We start from the raw sequence: 13,738 nt of genomic DNA on the forward strand, positions 1-13,738 counted from the left end.
AAAACTAATTTTTAAAATAAAATTAAAATTTTATTATTAAGGCTTTGAGTAAGTACACTCTCAGATACTACTGACTGGCCATATAAACTAAAGCAACTTTTCTGGAGAGTATTTGGCAACTACTATCAAAAAAGCCTGAAAAGTATCCTTTGGCCCAGCAAAAGCCCACAAAGAAACTTATCCTAAGAAAAAAATTATGGATACAGACAAGAATTTACCCAGGAGAACATCAATCACAGTGGTTATTCCCTCTAATATATGGGAAAAAAAAAAACACAAAAATCCAACGATGGAAAATTGGCTAAGGAAAGAATGGCATATGGAGTGACAATGGAATATTACTTGGACATAAAAGCAAAAGTCTTGACACAGGCTACCTTGTGGACAAACCTTGAAAACACGATACTAAGTGAAAGAAACCAGACACAAAAGATCACATGTTGTAAGATTCCCTCTATATGAAATGTTCAAAAAATACAAATTTACTGACAAAAGTCAATTCACAGTGGCCTGGGGCTGAGGAGATGCAATGGAGATAAACTGTAAATGGGCCACTGGATTGTGGTGACACTTGTACAACTCCGCAAATCTTCTAAAAATCACTGAATTGGACACTTACAATGAGTGAATTTTATATGTAAATTATACCTCAACAGAATTGTACAAAAAAATGACCCAGTCACACAACTGAATACTATGCAGTTATTAAAAAGTATGCTTTAAATGACCAGGCAATTCAATCATATTAAGAAAATCACTTAAACTTTTTAGGTATGAGCATGGTATTATGGCTGATTTTTAAGAGTCCTTATCTCTTAAAAAAAAATGCATTTTATTGATAAGTATTAATAAAGTACACGGTTCATCCAAAGTGCACAATTAGTGGCCTTTGGTATAATCACACAGTTGTGCATTCATACTTCAGTCATTATTAGAGCATTTTCATTATTTCAATAATAATAATAATAAACAAACTAAAAAAATTCTTCACCTCTCAATCTCTGTTTTCCCTGCTGTACAAAGCTGCTATTTCTGGCTATTCTTGCACAATTATTTATTTATTAAACAGCTTTATTGACATATATCCACACACCATACATTCTATCCGTAGTGTATAATCAATGGCTTTTAGTATTCACAATGTTATGCATTCATTACCACAAAAAGTTTTAGAACCATTTCATTACTTCAAAAACTAAAACGCGATACCCCTTAGCATGCCTTCCCCAGTCCTACATAACTACTAATTTCATTATTATAAATTGATTTATATTTACATTTTATATAAATGGAAACATACAATATCTTACACAATATGTTTAGTTCACATCAGCACAATCATACAGTATTTGTCCTTTTGCATCTGACTTGCTTCGCCCTCCAGATTCATCCATGTTGTCAAATGCTTTACTACTTCATTTCTTCACATGCCTGCATAATATTACATCATGTGAATACACCACAGTGTGTTTATCCATTCATTGGTTGATGGACACCTGGGTTGTTTCCAACTTTTGGCAATCATGAATAATGCCGCTAGGAACATCGGTATATAGACTGTCTGTTTATGTTACTGCTCTCAGTTCTTCTGGGTATATACCCAGTAGCAGCACTGCAGGGTCACATGGCAAATCTATATTCAGCTTCTTCAGGAACTGCCAAATAGTCCTCCACAGTGGTTGTACCATTCTACATTCCCACCAATGGTGAATAAGTGTTCCTATCTCTCCATATCCTCTCCAACATTTGTAGTTCTCTGTCTTTAATAGTGGCCATTCTGATAGGTGTGAAATATCATCTCACTGTAGTTTGTTTTTGTTTTTTTTAAAGATTTATTTATTTCTCTTCCTACCCCCACACCCCCACCCCCGCCCCGGTTGTCTGTTCTCTGTGTCTATTTACTGCATCTCCTTCTTTGTCTGCTTCTGTTGCTGTCAGCGGCACGGGAATCTGTGTTTCTTTTTGTTGCATCATCTTGTTGTGTCAGTTCTCCATGTGTGCGGCACCATTCCTGGGCAGGCTGAACTTTCTTTCGCGCTGGGCAGCTCTCCTTACAGGGCACACTCCTTGCGCGTGGGGCTCCCCTACACAGGGGACACCCCTGCGTGGCAGGGCACTCCTTGCACACATCAGCACTGTGCGTGGGCCAGCTGCACACGGGTCAAGGAGGCCCAGGGTTTGAAACGCAGACCTCCCATGTGGTAGATGGACACCCTAACCACTGGGCCAAGTCCGCTTCCCCTCACTGTAGTTTTGATCTGCATTTCCCTAATCATTAGTAATGTTTAACATTTTTTCATGTTGTTTTTTTTTTGCCATTTGTATTTCTTATTTGGACAAATGTCTATTCAAGTCTTTTGACCATTTTTTAATCATTTAATTATTGAGTTGTAACAGCTCTTTATATATCATGAATATTAAACCCTTATCGGACATGTGATTTCCAAATATTTTCTCCCATTGAGTCAGCTGCCTTTTCACCCTTCTGACAAAGTCCTGTGAGATGCAAAAGTGTTTAACTTTGAGGAGGTCCCATTTATCTACTTTTTCTTTTGTTGCAGGTGCTTTGGGTGTAAGGTCCAAGAAACCACCACCGCCTACCACAAGAGTCCTTATCTCTTAAGGATACTTATTAAAATATCTACAAATGAAAGCATACATCTGGGATTTGCTTCAAAATAATCTGGTGCAGAAGGGATGTGGGGAGACAAACAGCCATAAGTTTATATTGCAGCCCAGTGTTGAGGGCACAGGCTTCATTGTACTGTGTGCTCCACTGAACTAAAATACTATAGGGAAGAGGATATGGCCCAATGGATAGGGCGTCTGCCTACCACATGGGAGGCCCGCGGTTCAAACCCCGGGCCTCCTCAACCCATGTGGAGCTGGCCCATGCGCAGCGCTCATGCACACAAGGAGTGCCCTGCCACGCAGGGGTGTCCTCCGCATAGGGAAGCCCCAAGTGCAAGGAGTGTGCCCCGTAAGGAGAGCCGCCCAGTGCGAAAAAAGTACAGCCTGCCCAGGAGTGGAGCCACACACACAGAGACCTAACTCAGCAAGATGACACAACAAAAAGAGACACAGATTCTGGGTGCCGCTGACAAGAATACAAGCGAACACAGAAGAACACACAGTGAATGGACACAGAAAGCAGACAACTGGGGGGGGGCGGGGAAGGGGAGAGAAAAAATATTTTTAAAAATAATAATTTTAAAAATTAAAAATAAAAAAATACTGTAAAAGAGGAGTTAATGAAGTGAGGAAAGTAATCATGATTTGTGTGGAACACAGATTAAAAGTAATATTTTCAATATGATTGCAATTATATAAAAATACTTAAATAGATACATTTTAAAATATTATTAGAAAAATACTGTTTGGCCAGTCTCATCAAAAGCTTAAAGTGTTTATTTCTAGGTATTGGGATCAGGGAAGCTAGTACCTCATGTTTTCCCAATTTCCCACAACGAACATATAATACTTCTGTAATTTTTTTTCCATTGCAGTATTCATCCATTTAAAAGATATTTAGACTGCCCTGCACGATTTTATAGGCTTTGAAAAATGTATAATGGCCTGTATCCGTCATTGCAATGCCATGCAGGACAATTGTGTAAACTATATTCTATAGTTAGTAGCAATGCTTCATAATGTGTTCATCAATTTTAACAAATGTACCACACTAATGAAAGATGTTGTTAATGTGGGACAGTGTGGGAGGGGGAAGGGATGGGGCACATGCAATTTCCCTATATATTTTTCCCTATATTTTTGATGTAACATTTGTGTAATCCAAAGCTTCTTTAAAAAAAAAAAAAAAAAACCCGAAACGTTAATATAAAAAAAAAAAGAAGATATTTAGGACAAGAATGTAATCTTTATGATGTTCAGAGTTCATACTCAAAACATAATTAGACAACTGGGCATGAAATTGCTCAAAGCACCTGAAAAGCAGCCATCCCAGAGGCTCAGTTCTTGTTTGGTTTTAAGAATTAGCCATAAGATAAAGAATCAAGTTTCACTTCATTTATCACATTCTCATTTGTTTCTAAAAATCATTTTAATCTTAAGTAACAAGTTCCAAGTTCCTAATGACTCAGATACAATCTACCGCTATAGAACTAAGACTGTTAAAAGGAAGCTGTGTATTAGAAGCTTTCTACAGATACACAAATTCTCATTTAAAATTTTTTTGATAACAATATAACTCTAATTAGACATTACAGTTTTACAAATTGTAAAAGCTTTATTAAAAGGGAAAATTTTGTAGCAATGATACAAATATGACTGAATTTGATCCATGACACCCCTACCATTTTATATATATATATAAACTGGATTTTTCTGTTGCATGATTTCTTTTACAAAGTTTTGGTTTTGTTTTCTTCTCAGGGAGGCAAAGCCGCCCCAATTCAAGGCTAATGATATAAAGTACATTTTAACATAGGTTCATTTTGAGATTAGCATCTAATTCAGAAAACCCAGCAGAGTCAAACTACGTGTTGCTTGTACTAATAAAGTTATACCACTGATCTTCCCACTCCAGTGGGACTAAGGGGGGAAATTGTTCTTAGATCACAGACTATTTCTAAAGTGAGATAAATGTTCACTTCCTTGAGTCCTATTGGCTAGTCTAATAACCTTTCTTTTCCAGGTCTTCTCATTGGCTGTCAATAGGGAAATCCTTGCCCTGTCCCCTTTCCCTTAGAAGCATTAGTAAAAGGAAAGGGAAAGTTATCCAGTTTATGCATGCCAGAAAAACTATCAGTGATCACACACTGCATTCAGTGTGTCAGAGTTGTGACGGAGCTTTCTGCACCAGCATCCATGCTGCTTAAGTCGATATAAAGGAAAACACACACACACTTATGTGAATTGTAAACTCTAGTACCACACAAGGAACAGGTCATTTTAGCATTTTACTTTTGTTTTCCTTTTGGAAAAACAAGAATGTTTCTTTCATTTTCTCTCACTGATTTTCAGTCAAAAAGAACCTCTAATATACTCTACTACCTAATGTAATGAAACCAAATCTTTGTGGAGATTAGAGTGTTCAACCCTAAGATTTAAATGTGATAAGTCTCTAGGCTTGAGTACTAGAAACACTAAACAAATGCACTTGTTACAAATAAGGGAGCCTGCTTCATTTGGGACTGTTTCCTGAATCTTTTCGGTGCTACTCACAGCTCAGCAACAGCACCTGCCAGGCAAGTGGGTACCATGTGCCCAAGTGACTCCAAGAACCAGAAGGATCTGTAGCTTCGCCTGTCACTCAGGAGTTTCTCTGTGACCTTGCAATCACCTTATGATGCCAACCAAAGGACCACTGACATCAGATCATGAGTAGTATTCCCTTTTGAAATCAAGGTCTATCGCCAGGAGATAAGTTGTGGCCCAGGAAACATTCACCTGAAGTGACTTTCTATTCAATCAGTAAGTATTAGGTCTTGTTGAATAGTCTTCCTTCCACACCCTGATCTTTTTCTTCATAGCACTTATTATTAAACACAGTTCATAATCAGAGTGTGTGCTTATCTTCCTCCCAGATGCAAGCTCCATGAACACAGTGACTTTGTCTGCCTTGCTCACCACTGAGTCCCCAGCACCCAAAACAATGCCTGGAACATGCTGGGCATTCCATTCACCAAATGCCTAAATGCTTACTCTGCCAGGTGCTGGGCTAACCCTGGGGAATCAGAAGTGAACAGGGCGGGCACGGTCCTTACCCTTGCCGGTTTTACAGTCCATAAACAAGTAAACAAATACATAAACAAGTATTTATTATTACTCGTTGGGAGAACAGCTTCCATTCAAACATTATACACTGAGCAGGCTCCAATTCCCTATCAGGCCCTGGGATGCACACCGTCACACACCAGTAAACAAAACAAACAAAAATCCCTTCGCGCAAGGAGCTTACGCCAAACTCACTCCCAATTCAGGATCTGCTCGTTCCCTCCACCTTGCCAGGGCCGGCTCTTTTCTATTCAGGTCTCAGCTGACAAGCCACCTCCTCAGTGGTCCTCGACCACCCCTTCAAATGTACCTTCCACCGAGTGACCGTCACGCCACCTGGTTTACGTTCTTTATAGCAAAACAACTCGTGTATGTGTTCATTTGCTTAATATACGTCTCCGGCCATCCCCGTAAGTTCCAAAGAGACTCCAAGAGGCCTTGTCAGGTTTGTTCTCCCGCAGAGTCGGAGCTCCGAAGCGTTTGTTGACGACAACCCCGAGGTGATGAGGGCTACACAGAGGCGTTCCTAATTACCCCGGGGAGAGCTGCCCCGGACCGGAGGTCGGGCGGCACCGGCTTCGGGTCCCGGGTCTGCGGGACTCTGGCGGGTGGGCTACAACTTCCCCGTCCGGGAAGGGGGACAAGAGGCGCACCCCTCCCCAAGGATCTGAAAGCGCTTGGCCGGCAGGCGCCGGCCGTCAGCGGGGGCGGGCCGGGGTCTCGCGGGGCGACACTCACGTCTCGGAACTGGACCAGGCCCTTCTCTCCCAGGGCGCTGAGGCACTCGTAGGCCGTGCCTGACTGCAGGAAGAGCTGCGCCAGGCACATGGTCTCGCTCCGGAACAGGGACCCCATGGCGGGCCCCCGGCAGGGCCCGACGGGCGACGGCGGCGGGCCCGCACGCTCAGCCGGGGCAGCCCGGGCCTCGGGCTCTTCCTGCGGCCTCGTCGCCGCCCCGCACCATGGGGCTCCGGGCTGCAGCGACCGCCCCCGGCCCGGCCGCCCAGCGCCTGCCACCGCGGCCACCGCTCCGGCCGCCGCCTCCGCCGCCAGCGAGGCCCCGCCCCCCGCCACAGCCGGTTCCGGTTCCGCCCCCCGCGTGCCCGCCCCCCGCCGGCCGACCAATGGCCGCCCGGAGTTCCGGCCGAGCGCCGCGGCGGCGCGGCCAACCGGCGCAAACCCGGGGGCGACCGCCGCTGCTTCCCGCGCTCCGGCAGGACCCCAGGGCCGGCGGCCTTTCGCCGGGGTTTCAGAGTTGTGTTTTTCTGAGTTCCAGTTTATATGCCATAAAATCCACCCGTTTTGCTTATACAAGTCTATGATTTTTTGGTAACTTTTCTCGGTTGTGCAGCCGTCCTCGTAGTCCAATCTTAGAAGGTTCCCCTCAACTCCAAAAGGTGCCTCCCGCTCAGATGCTGTCAGTCCCCTTCCCACCCCCAGTCCCGGGCAACCCCTCAACGACTGAGTCTCGATAGATTAGCCTACTCTGGGCATTTCATATAAACGGAGTTCTTCATACGCCGTCTCTGCCTCTGGCTTCTGCCGTTCGCTTTTCTCTCAGGTCCCTTGTACCCTCTGCAGACCAACAAGCAGAGTCCGAGGCCGCAACAACTCTAACTGTAACCTGCCACTCTTGCCTTCTAGAATGCCCCACACGGCAGCTCCAGGGATCTCTTTGAAACATGACGAAAATCTAGTGTGAGCCTAATTGAAACCCTCCGACTTCTGCCACGGCATTGCGAATAAAATCCAAGTTTACCGTGGCCAGCAAGACCCCATGGGATCTGGCCTCTGCCCTCCCTAACTCATCACAGCCTGTCCTGGGCTCCCTCTGCCCCTGCCGCAAGGGCCTTCTTTCTCTTACACCCACCTAGGCGGGTGCATTTGAACTGGCAGATCCTTCAGACCTTCTCAAGGCTGGTGGCTCCTTCTGGTCTCAAATGTCATCCATTCTGAGAGGCACTCCCTGGGACCCTCTCTAAAGTAGCCCGCCCATCCCACTCCCTCAAATCCCAGTTTGTTTCCTTTAAGGCAGGCACCACTATCTGAAATCACCTCCACCACTTGTTTCTTGCCAGCCTTCCCCTACTAGAATGTAAGCTCACTAGGGAGGGACATTGGGCTGGTTGCTATGGTTTTGTCCAGGGCCTTGCAAGTAGAATGGCCAGGGCTTGGCACATAACAGCCACTCAATAAATATTTCTTGAACACATGCATGGATATATAAACTTGGAAAATTGAAATCTTACAGTATGGCCCCCAGATTCATTGTACTGCCAAAGTGAATTTTTCATTTTACAAGTACAAAAGGCATCCTAACAAAGCCCACAAAATCAGGCTAAATTACCTGTCATTTGGGAATTTAAAATTAATTTTCCAGTTATACTAACTGCCATAGAAAAACTTCCTGAATCACTGAAATTAATCAGTGGGTGCTTCCTTTTCCTTGGTAAAAGACAATCTGTGACTCTATGTGATATGATCAGTTCAATTGATAGAGATTCAAATAAGAGAGAGAGAAAAGAACGGAATCCAGTGTGTTCATAATTAATATACATAGTGGTTCTTAAGGGGGGGGGGGATGTTTATACCATTAAGTCACATATTTTATATAAATTTACAAAACTATAAGTAGGACACCAAATCCATCATTTCAGAAATATTGTTTGAGTTGAAGCTAAAAAATTTTAAAGTAATTCTATTTAAATAAAAGTTTACATAACAGTATGAATTGATTCTCAGATATGCCAAGAATTGTGAAGGTGAATTCAAACAGCTGAAGTTTGGGAAATCCTCTACCCACATGCCAGTCCCACTATGTCTAGTACTTTCAGTACTGACCCAGACTCCTAGGACCGTCCTACCCCGGGGTCACGTGAAGGTTCATGACCATCACAGAAGAGATGCTGAAACCAGCAGTGTTTCCATTTCAGTGCCGATTATAAACTGTGAGATAAATGGTTCATTCCCCTAGTTAAAAACAGGATAAGATGGGAAGGAAGACGTGAAAGCCCCTTTGGGCAAGAACTCTGAGGGAAGATGCAACCCCTCTTGGGGAGGGCTGGACATCAGGAGGTCCTGGGGGTTCAATCAAAAATTGTAAAGGAGGAAAGAATTGCTTTTCAATTTAGGCTTATTGTTGGTGCACAAAATTCATCTAAAACAGTAACTACATAAACTACTGGGCACACAAAGAAAATGCAGAGGAGCTTGGCAGCGGAGCTACTATGGGGCTGGTATTAAGGATACCCATTCCCCATTGCATCAGACCGAGTGGTCTCTTGTAAGGGGCCACAGGAGGAATTTCTCTCAAGATTTGGCTAGGAGGGAAACGGACTTTGGCCCAGTGGTTAGGGCGTCTGTCTACCACATGGGAGGCCCGCGGTTCAAACCCCGGGCCTCCTTGACCCGTGTGGAGCTGGAGCAGTGCTGATGCGCGCAAGGAGTGCTGCACCACCCAGGGGTGTCCCCCGCGTAGGGGAGCCCCACGCGCAAGGAGTGTACCCCGTAAGGAGAGCCGCCCAGCGCGAAAGAAACTGCAGCCTGCCGGAGGAATGGCGCCGCCCACACTTCCCGTGCCGCTGACGACAACAGAAGCGGACAAAGAAACAAGAAACAAGACGCAGCAAAAAGACACAGAAAACAGACAACCGGGGGAGGGGAGGGGAATTAAATAAATAAAAATAAATCTTTAAAAAAAAAAAAAAAAAAAAAAAGATTTGGCTAGGAAAAACTTACAGACCCTATGATTAATTTACAGACCCTATGATTCTGGCTCTTGTAGCTAATCATATTTATCTTTTTGTAAAGTGAGGACTAAATTAGAGGTCTACCTTTTGCTTAATATGACAGTCTTTGGCATACATTTTTGTGGGCTTACATTCACCTGGTTTTGTTTTCCTTTCTTCTCTAGGGTAATTCTCTTCCCCAGTAACCCTTCCCCCCCACCCCCCACCCCCTGCCTTTCCTTATTAATTTTGTCCTTTTCTATTACATGTATATTTTAATCTTTTCTTTGGAATATGGGGAATTAATCTATTCAGCACAAAAATATGAAACATTTTTTTAAAACACGGACTCTTTGGGGTACAAATAACATATTTGGACCAAAACGCTTATGATTTTAGTAATTTGTGATAAACTAAAATTTCTACTAACATTTGTTTACACAGTTGACTCTCACATATATTTCACTAGGTCTGGTCCAGCAATGAGAATGGTCATTCAGCATTGCTTTGAACATTTGGATTGCTACATATATTAAATTCACAAAGCACTTAATGAAAATTTTCTACAAAAATAAACACTACATTTATTAAAATTTTGCTCCAAGGCACGGGGGAGTGCAGCCAATTACTGAAGGAAATCCCTGTGGTCTTTAAGAAGTCAGATGGTAGTGGAATTCCAAGTTCGGCACATTCTAGTACAGGGGTTACTGAGGAACACAGCTACTATGAGGAGTGAGACTAGCAGTAAGCCCTTGGCAACACACTGAGAATATGGTTCCCCTGCAAGACAAAAAAGGAAAGTAAGCAACATTCATAGAGCACCTTTTTTTTCATAACTATTTAGGTAGAAATAACCCAAAACCTTAATAGTGGTCACTTCTAAGTGGCAACAACAGCAACAAAATGTTGTAAAGAAAATTTGGATTTTCTTTTTACAACTTTTATATATGTTTTAAATTTTTTTGTGATATTTACGTATTCCTTTTTTTTTTTTAATTTTTAAGTAACAAAAATATAATAACCATTCCAGAAATCTGTTGTACCTTACCTTGATAATACTGGGTCAAGGGATATAGAAGTTGTGGCCAACACACCTCATTTCTGTTACAGTCATACTCTGTAAAATTAATCTGGAATCTAGAAAACGTTTTAGAAGGTTACAATAAGTATAACAACACAACCACAAGGGGAAAGCATTAAAACGTGATGAAAGAAATTAATTCCCTATTTTCAAATACATATTCTTCTGCTTCCTAATAACGCCAACTAGATCAGCAGCAGCATTACCTGGTAAGTGGGCGGGGTAACTGCGCAGGGATCTGAATAAACTGGACCTCTGCACTGACAGGGAAAAGGTCGGCCTTGTCTGCGCACGAGAGCCCGCACTGATACTGCCAGGTCACAGAGGAAAACCTGGGAGAAAAAGATTCACAACTTTTTTCTATTCTGTTAAGAACACAGAAAGGACATAAAATGCGATTCTCATAAAGAAGTTTCAAATTCCACTGGTGCTTTTTTCTTTGTAACAGGTAACTGTACAAACAGATGCAAAAGGAAAGAGACCAGTTTCAGGACCCTCCATGTGCCCATCCCACAACTACAACCACCAGCAACGTTCTGCCAATCTTGTTTCAGGTTTCTCCTCCCCAGTTATCGCATTTCATGCTGGTGCTTTTGAAATTGATTTGTTTCATTATTTGCTTTCTCTCAAACAATAAAATAACAACAATTAACCAGGCGTTGAGGGCTTTCCAAGTGCCAGGCAGAGAGCAATTACACGCACCCCCTCAGGTAACCCTCAAAACAGTCCCACAACAGTAGGTATATGTGGTTAATGTCTGTTGTTTCTGCCTACCCAGCATCCCTCTCCTTTCTTCTGGTAACTGAACCCCAATTTTCCCTTGGAGAACCTACTGCCCGCTCTCCATTCATGTGGACCAGCAGGTCTCCCAGAACCTAGGGGTGGGCCCATTGCCTGAGCCTAACCAATCCGAGTTGTCTATTGCCCCAGCCACAGTGATTGGTTCAGAAATGAGAATGTGATTCAAACTGAGCCAGTAAGAGCCTGCCCAGTTCTCTTTCCACTGGAGTTGCTAAACTGATGTGAGCCTGCAATTGCTGATGCTCCCCTTTACCATCTCTTGAGGAGAACATCCCTGAGAACCTGAAGGAAAAAGGAGACAAAAGAGGAGGAGAAAAAGATCCCTGACACCGGCATTTGAGAACCATGAACTGGTTGTGTATGGACTTTTTTTTTTCAGCACTTGAACCAATAAAGTTCCCTTTTTGCTTAAGTCAATGTGAATAGGGATCGTGACACTTGAAACTGAAAGAGGCTTGACAGCTGAAGGTATTAACACCATTTCACAGGCGAGGAAACTGCAGCCCAGAAGAGGTGAAGTAACTGCTGGGATCACAGCTCAGGAACCCAAGTCCATCTGCTGCCAAAGTGTCTCACCACTGGGCTACATTCCCTGATGAGAAAACCAATTACATTCATAGTTTTCAAAATATAATTAGTACTAAATACCCCTTTTTCATCCTTGTATTCCCTAAAATATCATCCAGGATCCCTTATCAACAGTTTTATAAATACTTGGAAGTAAAAGCAAGTTTCCATTATACATTTAATTTACACATATTTCATTTATACATTGACTCTTTTTTTTTTTCCTCTCCCCTTCCCCCCAACCCCCCGTTGTCTGCTCTCTGTGTCCATTTGCTGCGTGTTCTTCTTTGTCCGCTTCTGTTATTGTCAGCAGCACAGGAATCTGTGTTTCTTTTTGTTGCATCATCTTGTGTGTCAGCTCTCCGTGTGTGCGGCATCATTCCTGGGCAGGCTACACTTTCTTTCGTGCTGGGCAGCTTTCCTTACGGGGAGCACTCCTTGCGCATGGGGCTTCCCTATGCAGGGACACCCCTGCGTGGCAGGGCACTCCTTGCACACATCAGCACTGCGCGTGGGCCAGCTCCACATGGGTCAGGAGGCCCCGGGTTTGAACCGCGGACCTCCCATGTGGTAGATGGATGCCCTATCCACCGGGCCAAGTCCTCATTTATACATTGACTCATTGCTAATAACTACAACTTTAAAGAAACCATAAGATTCTAAATGAGAATGTCTCTATTCTTTACTGATGCCCTCAACTTTACTCATTCTCTCTAAATAACACTTATCCAAGATGTGCTCATACCTTGTCTCTACACCAACTATCCCCTGCTGAGTAATCCCTTCCACGGCACCAATGTCGGAAGTAAGGATGCGAATCTGCAGCTGAGCAGGAATATTCATGCAGACACCATTCACTTGGCCAACAGACAGGTCTGCGCTGGTATCAGGTACATCTCCACCTAAGGAAATGTCAAGTCACATATTTTTTTTTTTAAGATTTATTTTATTTATTTCTCTCCCCTTCCCCCTGTTATCTGCTCTCTGTGTCCATTTGCTGTGTGTTCTATGTCTGCTTGCATTCTTGTCAAGCGGCACAGGGAAACGGTGTCACTTTTTTTTGTTGCTGTTGCATCATCTTGCTGCGTCAGCTCTCTGTATGTGGGGCACCACTCCTGGGTGGGCTGTGCTTTATTCGCGTGGGGTGGCTCTCCTTGCAGGGCACACTCCTTGCATATGGGGCACCCCTACGCAAGGGACACCCTACATAGCACAGCACTCCTTGTGCACAGCAGCACTGCGTGTGGGCCAGCTCACCACACTGGTCAGGAGGCCCTGGGGATCGAACCCTGGACCCTCCATATGGTAGGCAGATACTCTATCAGTTGAGCCATAACCACTTCCCAAGTTACACATTTTGGAAGAATCATTTTAAAACATTCTTCATACAGTGTAGTGATACCAAAAAATATGAAATAAATGCTAGATAAGAGTTACATTAATGAGGCTTCATGCTCTAACAGCCTCCAGGTACTTGTCACTCCAATAACCATATCACCCCTGAAGTCCACCAAGTCCAGGCTGCCATCAATTAACCAACAAACTATGTTAAAATGCTTCCTTGTTTATTATTAGTTCCTGGAACTTGAAATGATCTGGCCCTTGTAATGAAACCATAAAAGCATGATTCAGTTTCCAAAACCCCCACTGAAACCCACTTGACCTTTTAAAAGAAATACCATATAATTACAGGAAAATACTAGAGAAAGGTATTCCATGGAGTCACTGTTCTAGGAAACACTCTACAAAGCCCATATTAACATTTGAAGTCCATATTAACAACTCAGTCAGTAGATATAAAGTAATTTCCTGGGAGTAGTATCTG

At 43.3% G+C, this 13,738-nt stretch overlaps 2 protein-coding genes across 5 annotated transcripts in view; both read right to left on the minus strand.

Annotated features, from left to right (window-relative positions):
* The window catches only part of ATP6V0A2 (ATPase H+ transporting V0 subunit a2), a 46,431-nt gene extending 39,717 nt beyond the window's left edge, over positions 1 to 6,714 (minus strand). Inside the window, exon 1 of one of the 3 annotated variants that reach the window (XM_058281260.2) lies at positions 6,475 to 6,714. In XM_058281260.2, the coding sequence (XP_058137243.1) occupies positions 6,475 to 6,591 (117 nt within the window). In that variant the 5' untranslated portion in view covers positions 6,592 to 6,714. Of the gene's footprint in view, positions 1 to 5,931; positions 6,304 to 6,474 lie in introns of those variants that run through there. The other 2 variants (XM_071209757.1, XM_058281261.2) reach the window with 2 other exon arrangements.
* A 3,309-nt stretch (positions 6,715 to 10,023) lies between these two features.
* Positions 10,024 to 13,738, minus strand: part of TCTN2 (tectonic family member 2) — a 30,804-nt gene continuing 27,089 nt past the window's right edge. For both annotated transcript variants that reach the window (XM_058281262.2, XM_071209758.1), the window contains 4 exons: positions 12,659 to 12,815; positions 10,752 to 10,877; positions 10,513 to 10,601; positions 10,024 to 10,244 (listed from right to left, as the gene is read on the minus strand). In XM_058281262.2, coding sequence (XP_058137245.1) covers positions 10,123 to 10,244; positions 10,513 to 10,601; positions 10,752 to 10,877; positions 12,659 to 12,815 — 494 coding nt within the window. In that variant the 3' untranslated portion in view covers positions 10,024 to 10,122. The remainder of the gene's footprint in view (positions 10,245 to 10,512; positions 10,602 to 10,751; positions 10,878 to 12,658; positions 12,816 to 13,738) is intronic.

Source organism: Dasypus novemcinctus, chromosome 19 (assembly GCF_030445035.2).
Source record: "Dasypus novemcinctus isolate mDasNov1 chromosome 19, mDasNov1.1.hap2, whole genome shotgun sequence".
Classification (NCBI taxonomy): domain Eukaryota; kingdom Metazoa; phylum Chordata; class Mammalia; order Cingulata; family Dasypodidae; genus Dasypus; species Dasypus novemcinctus.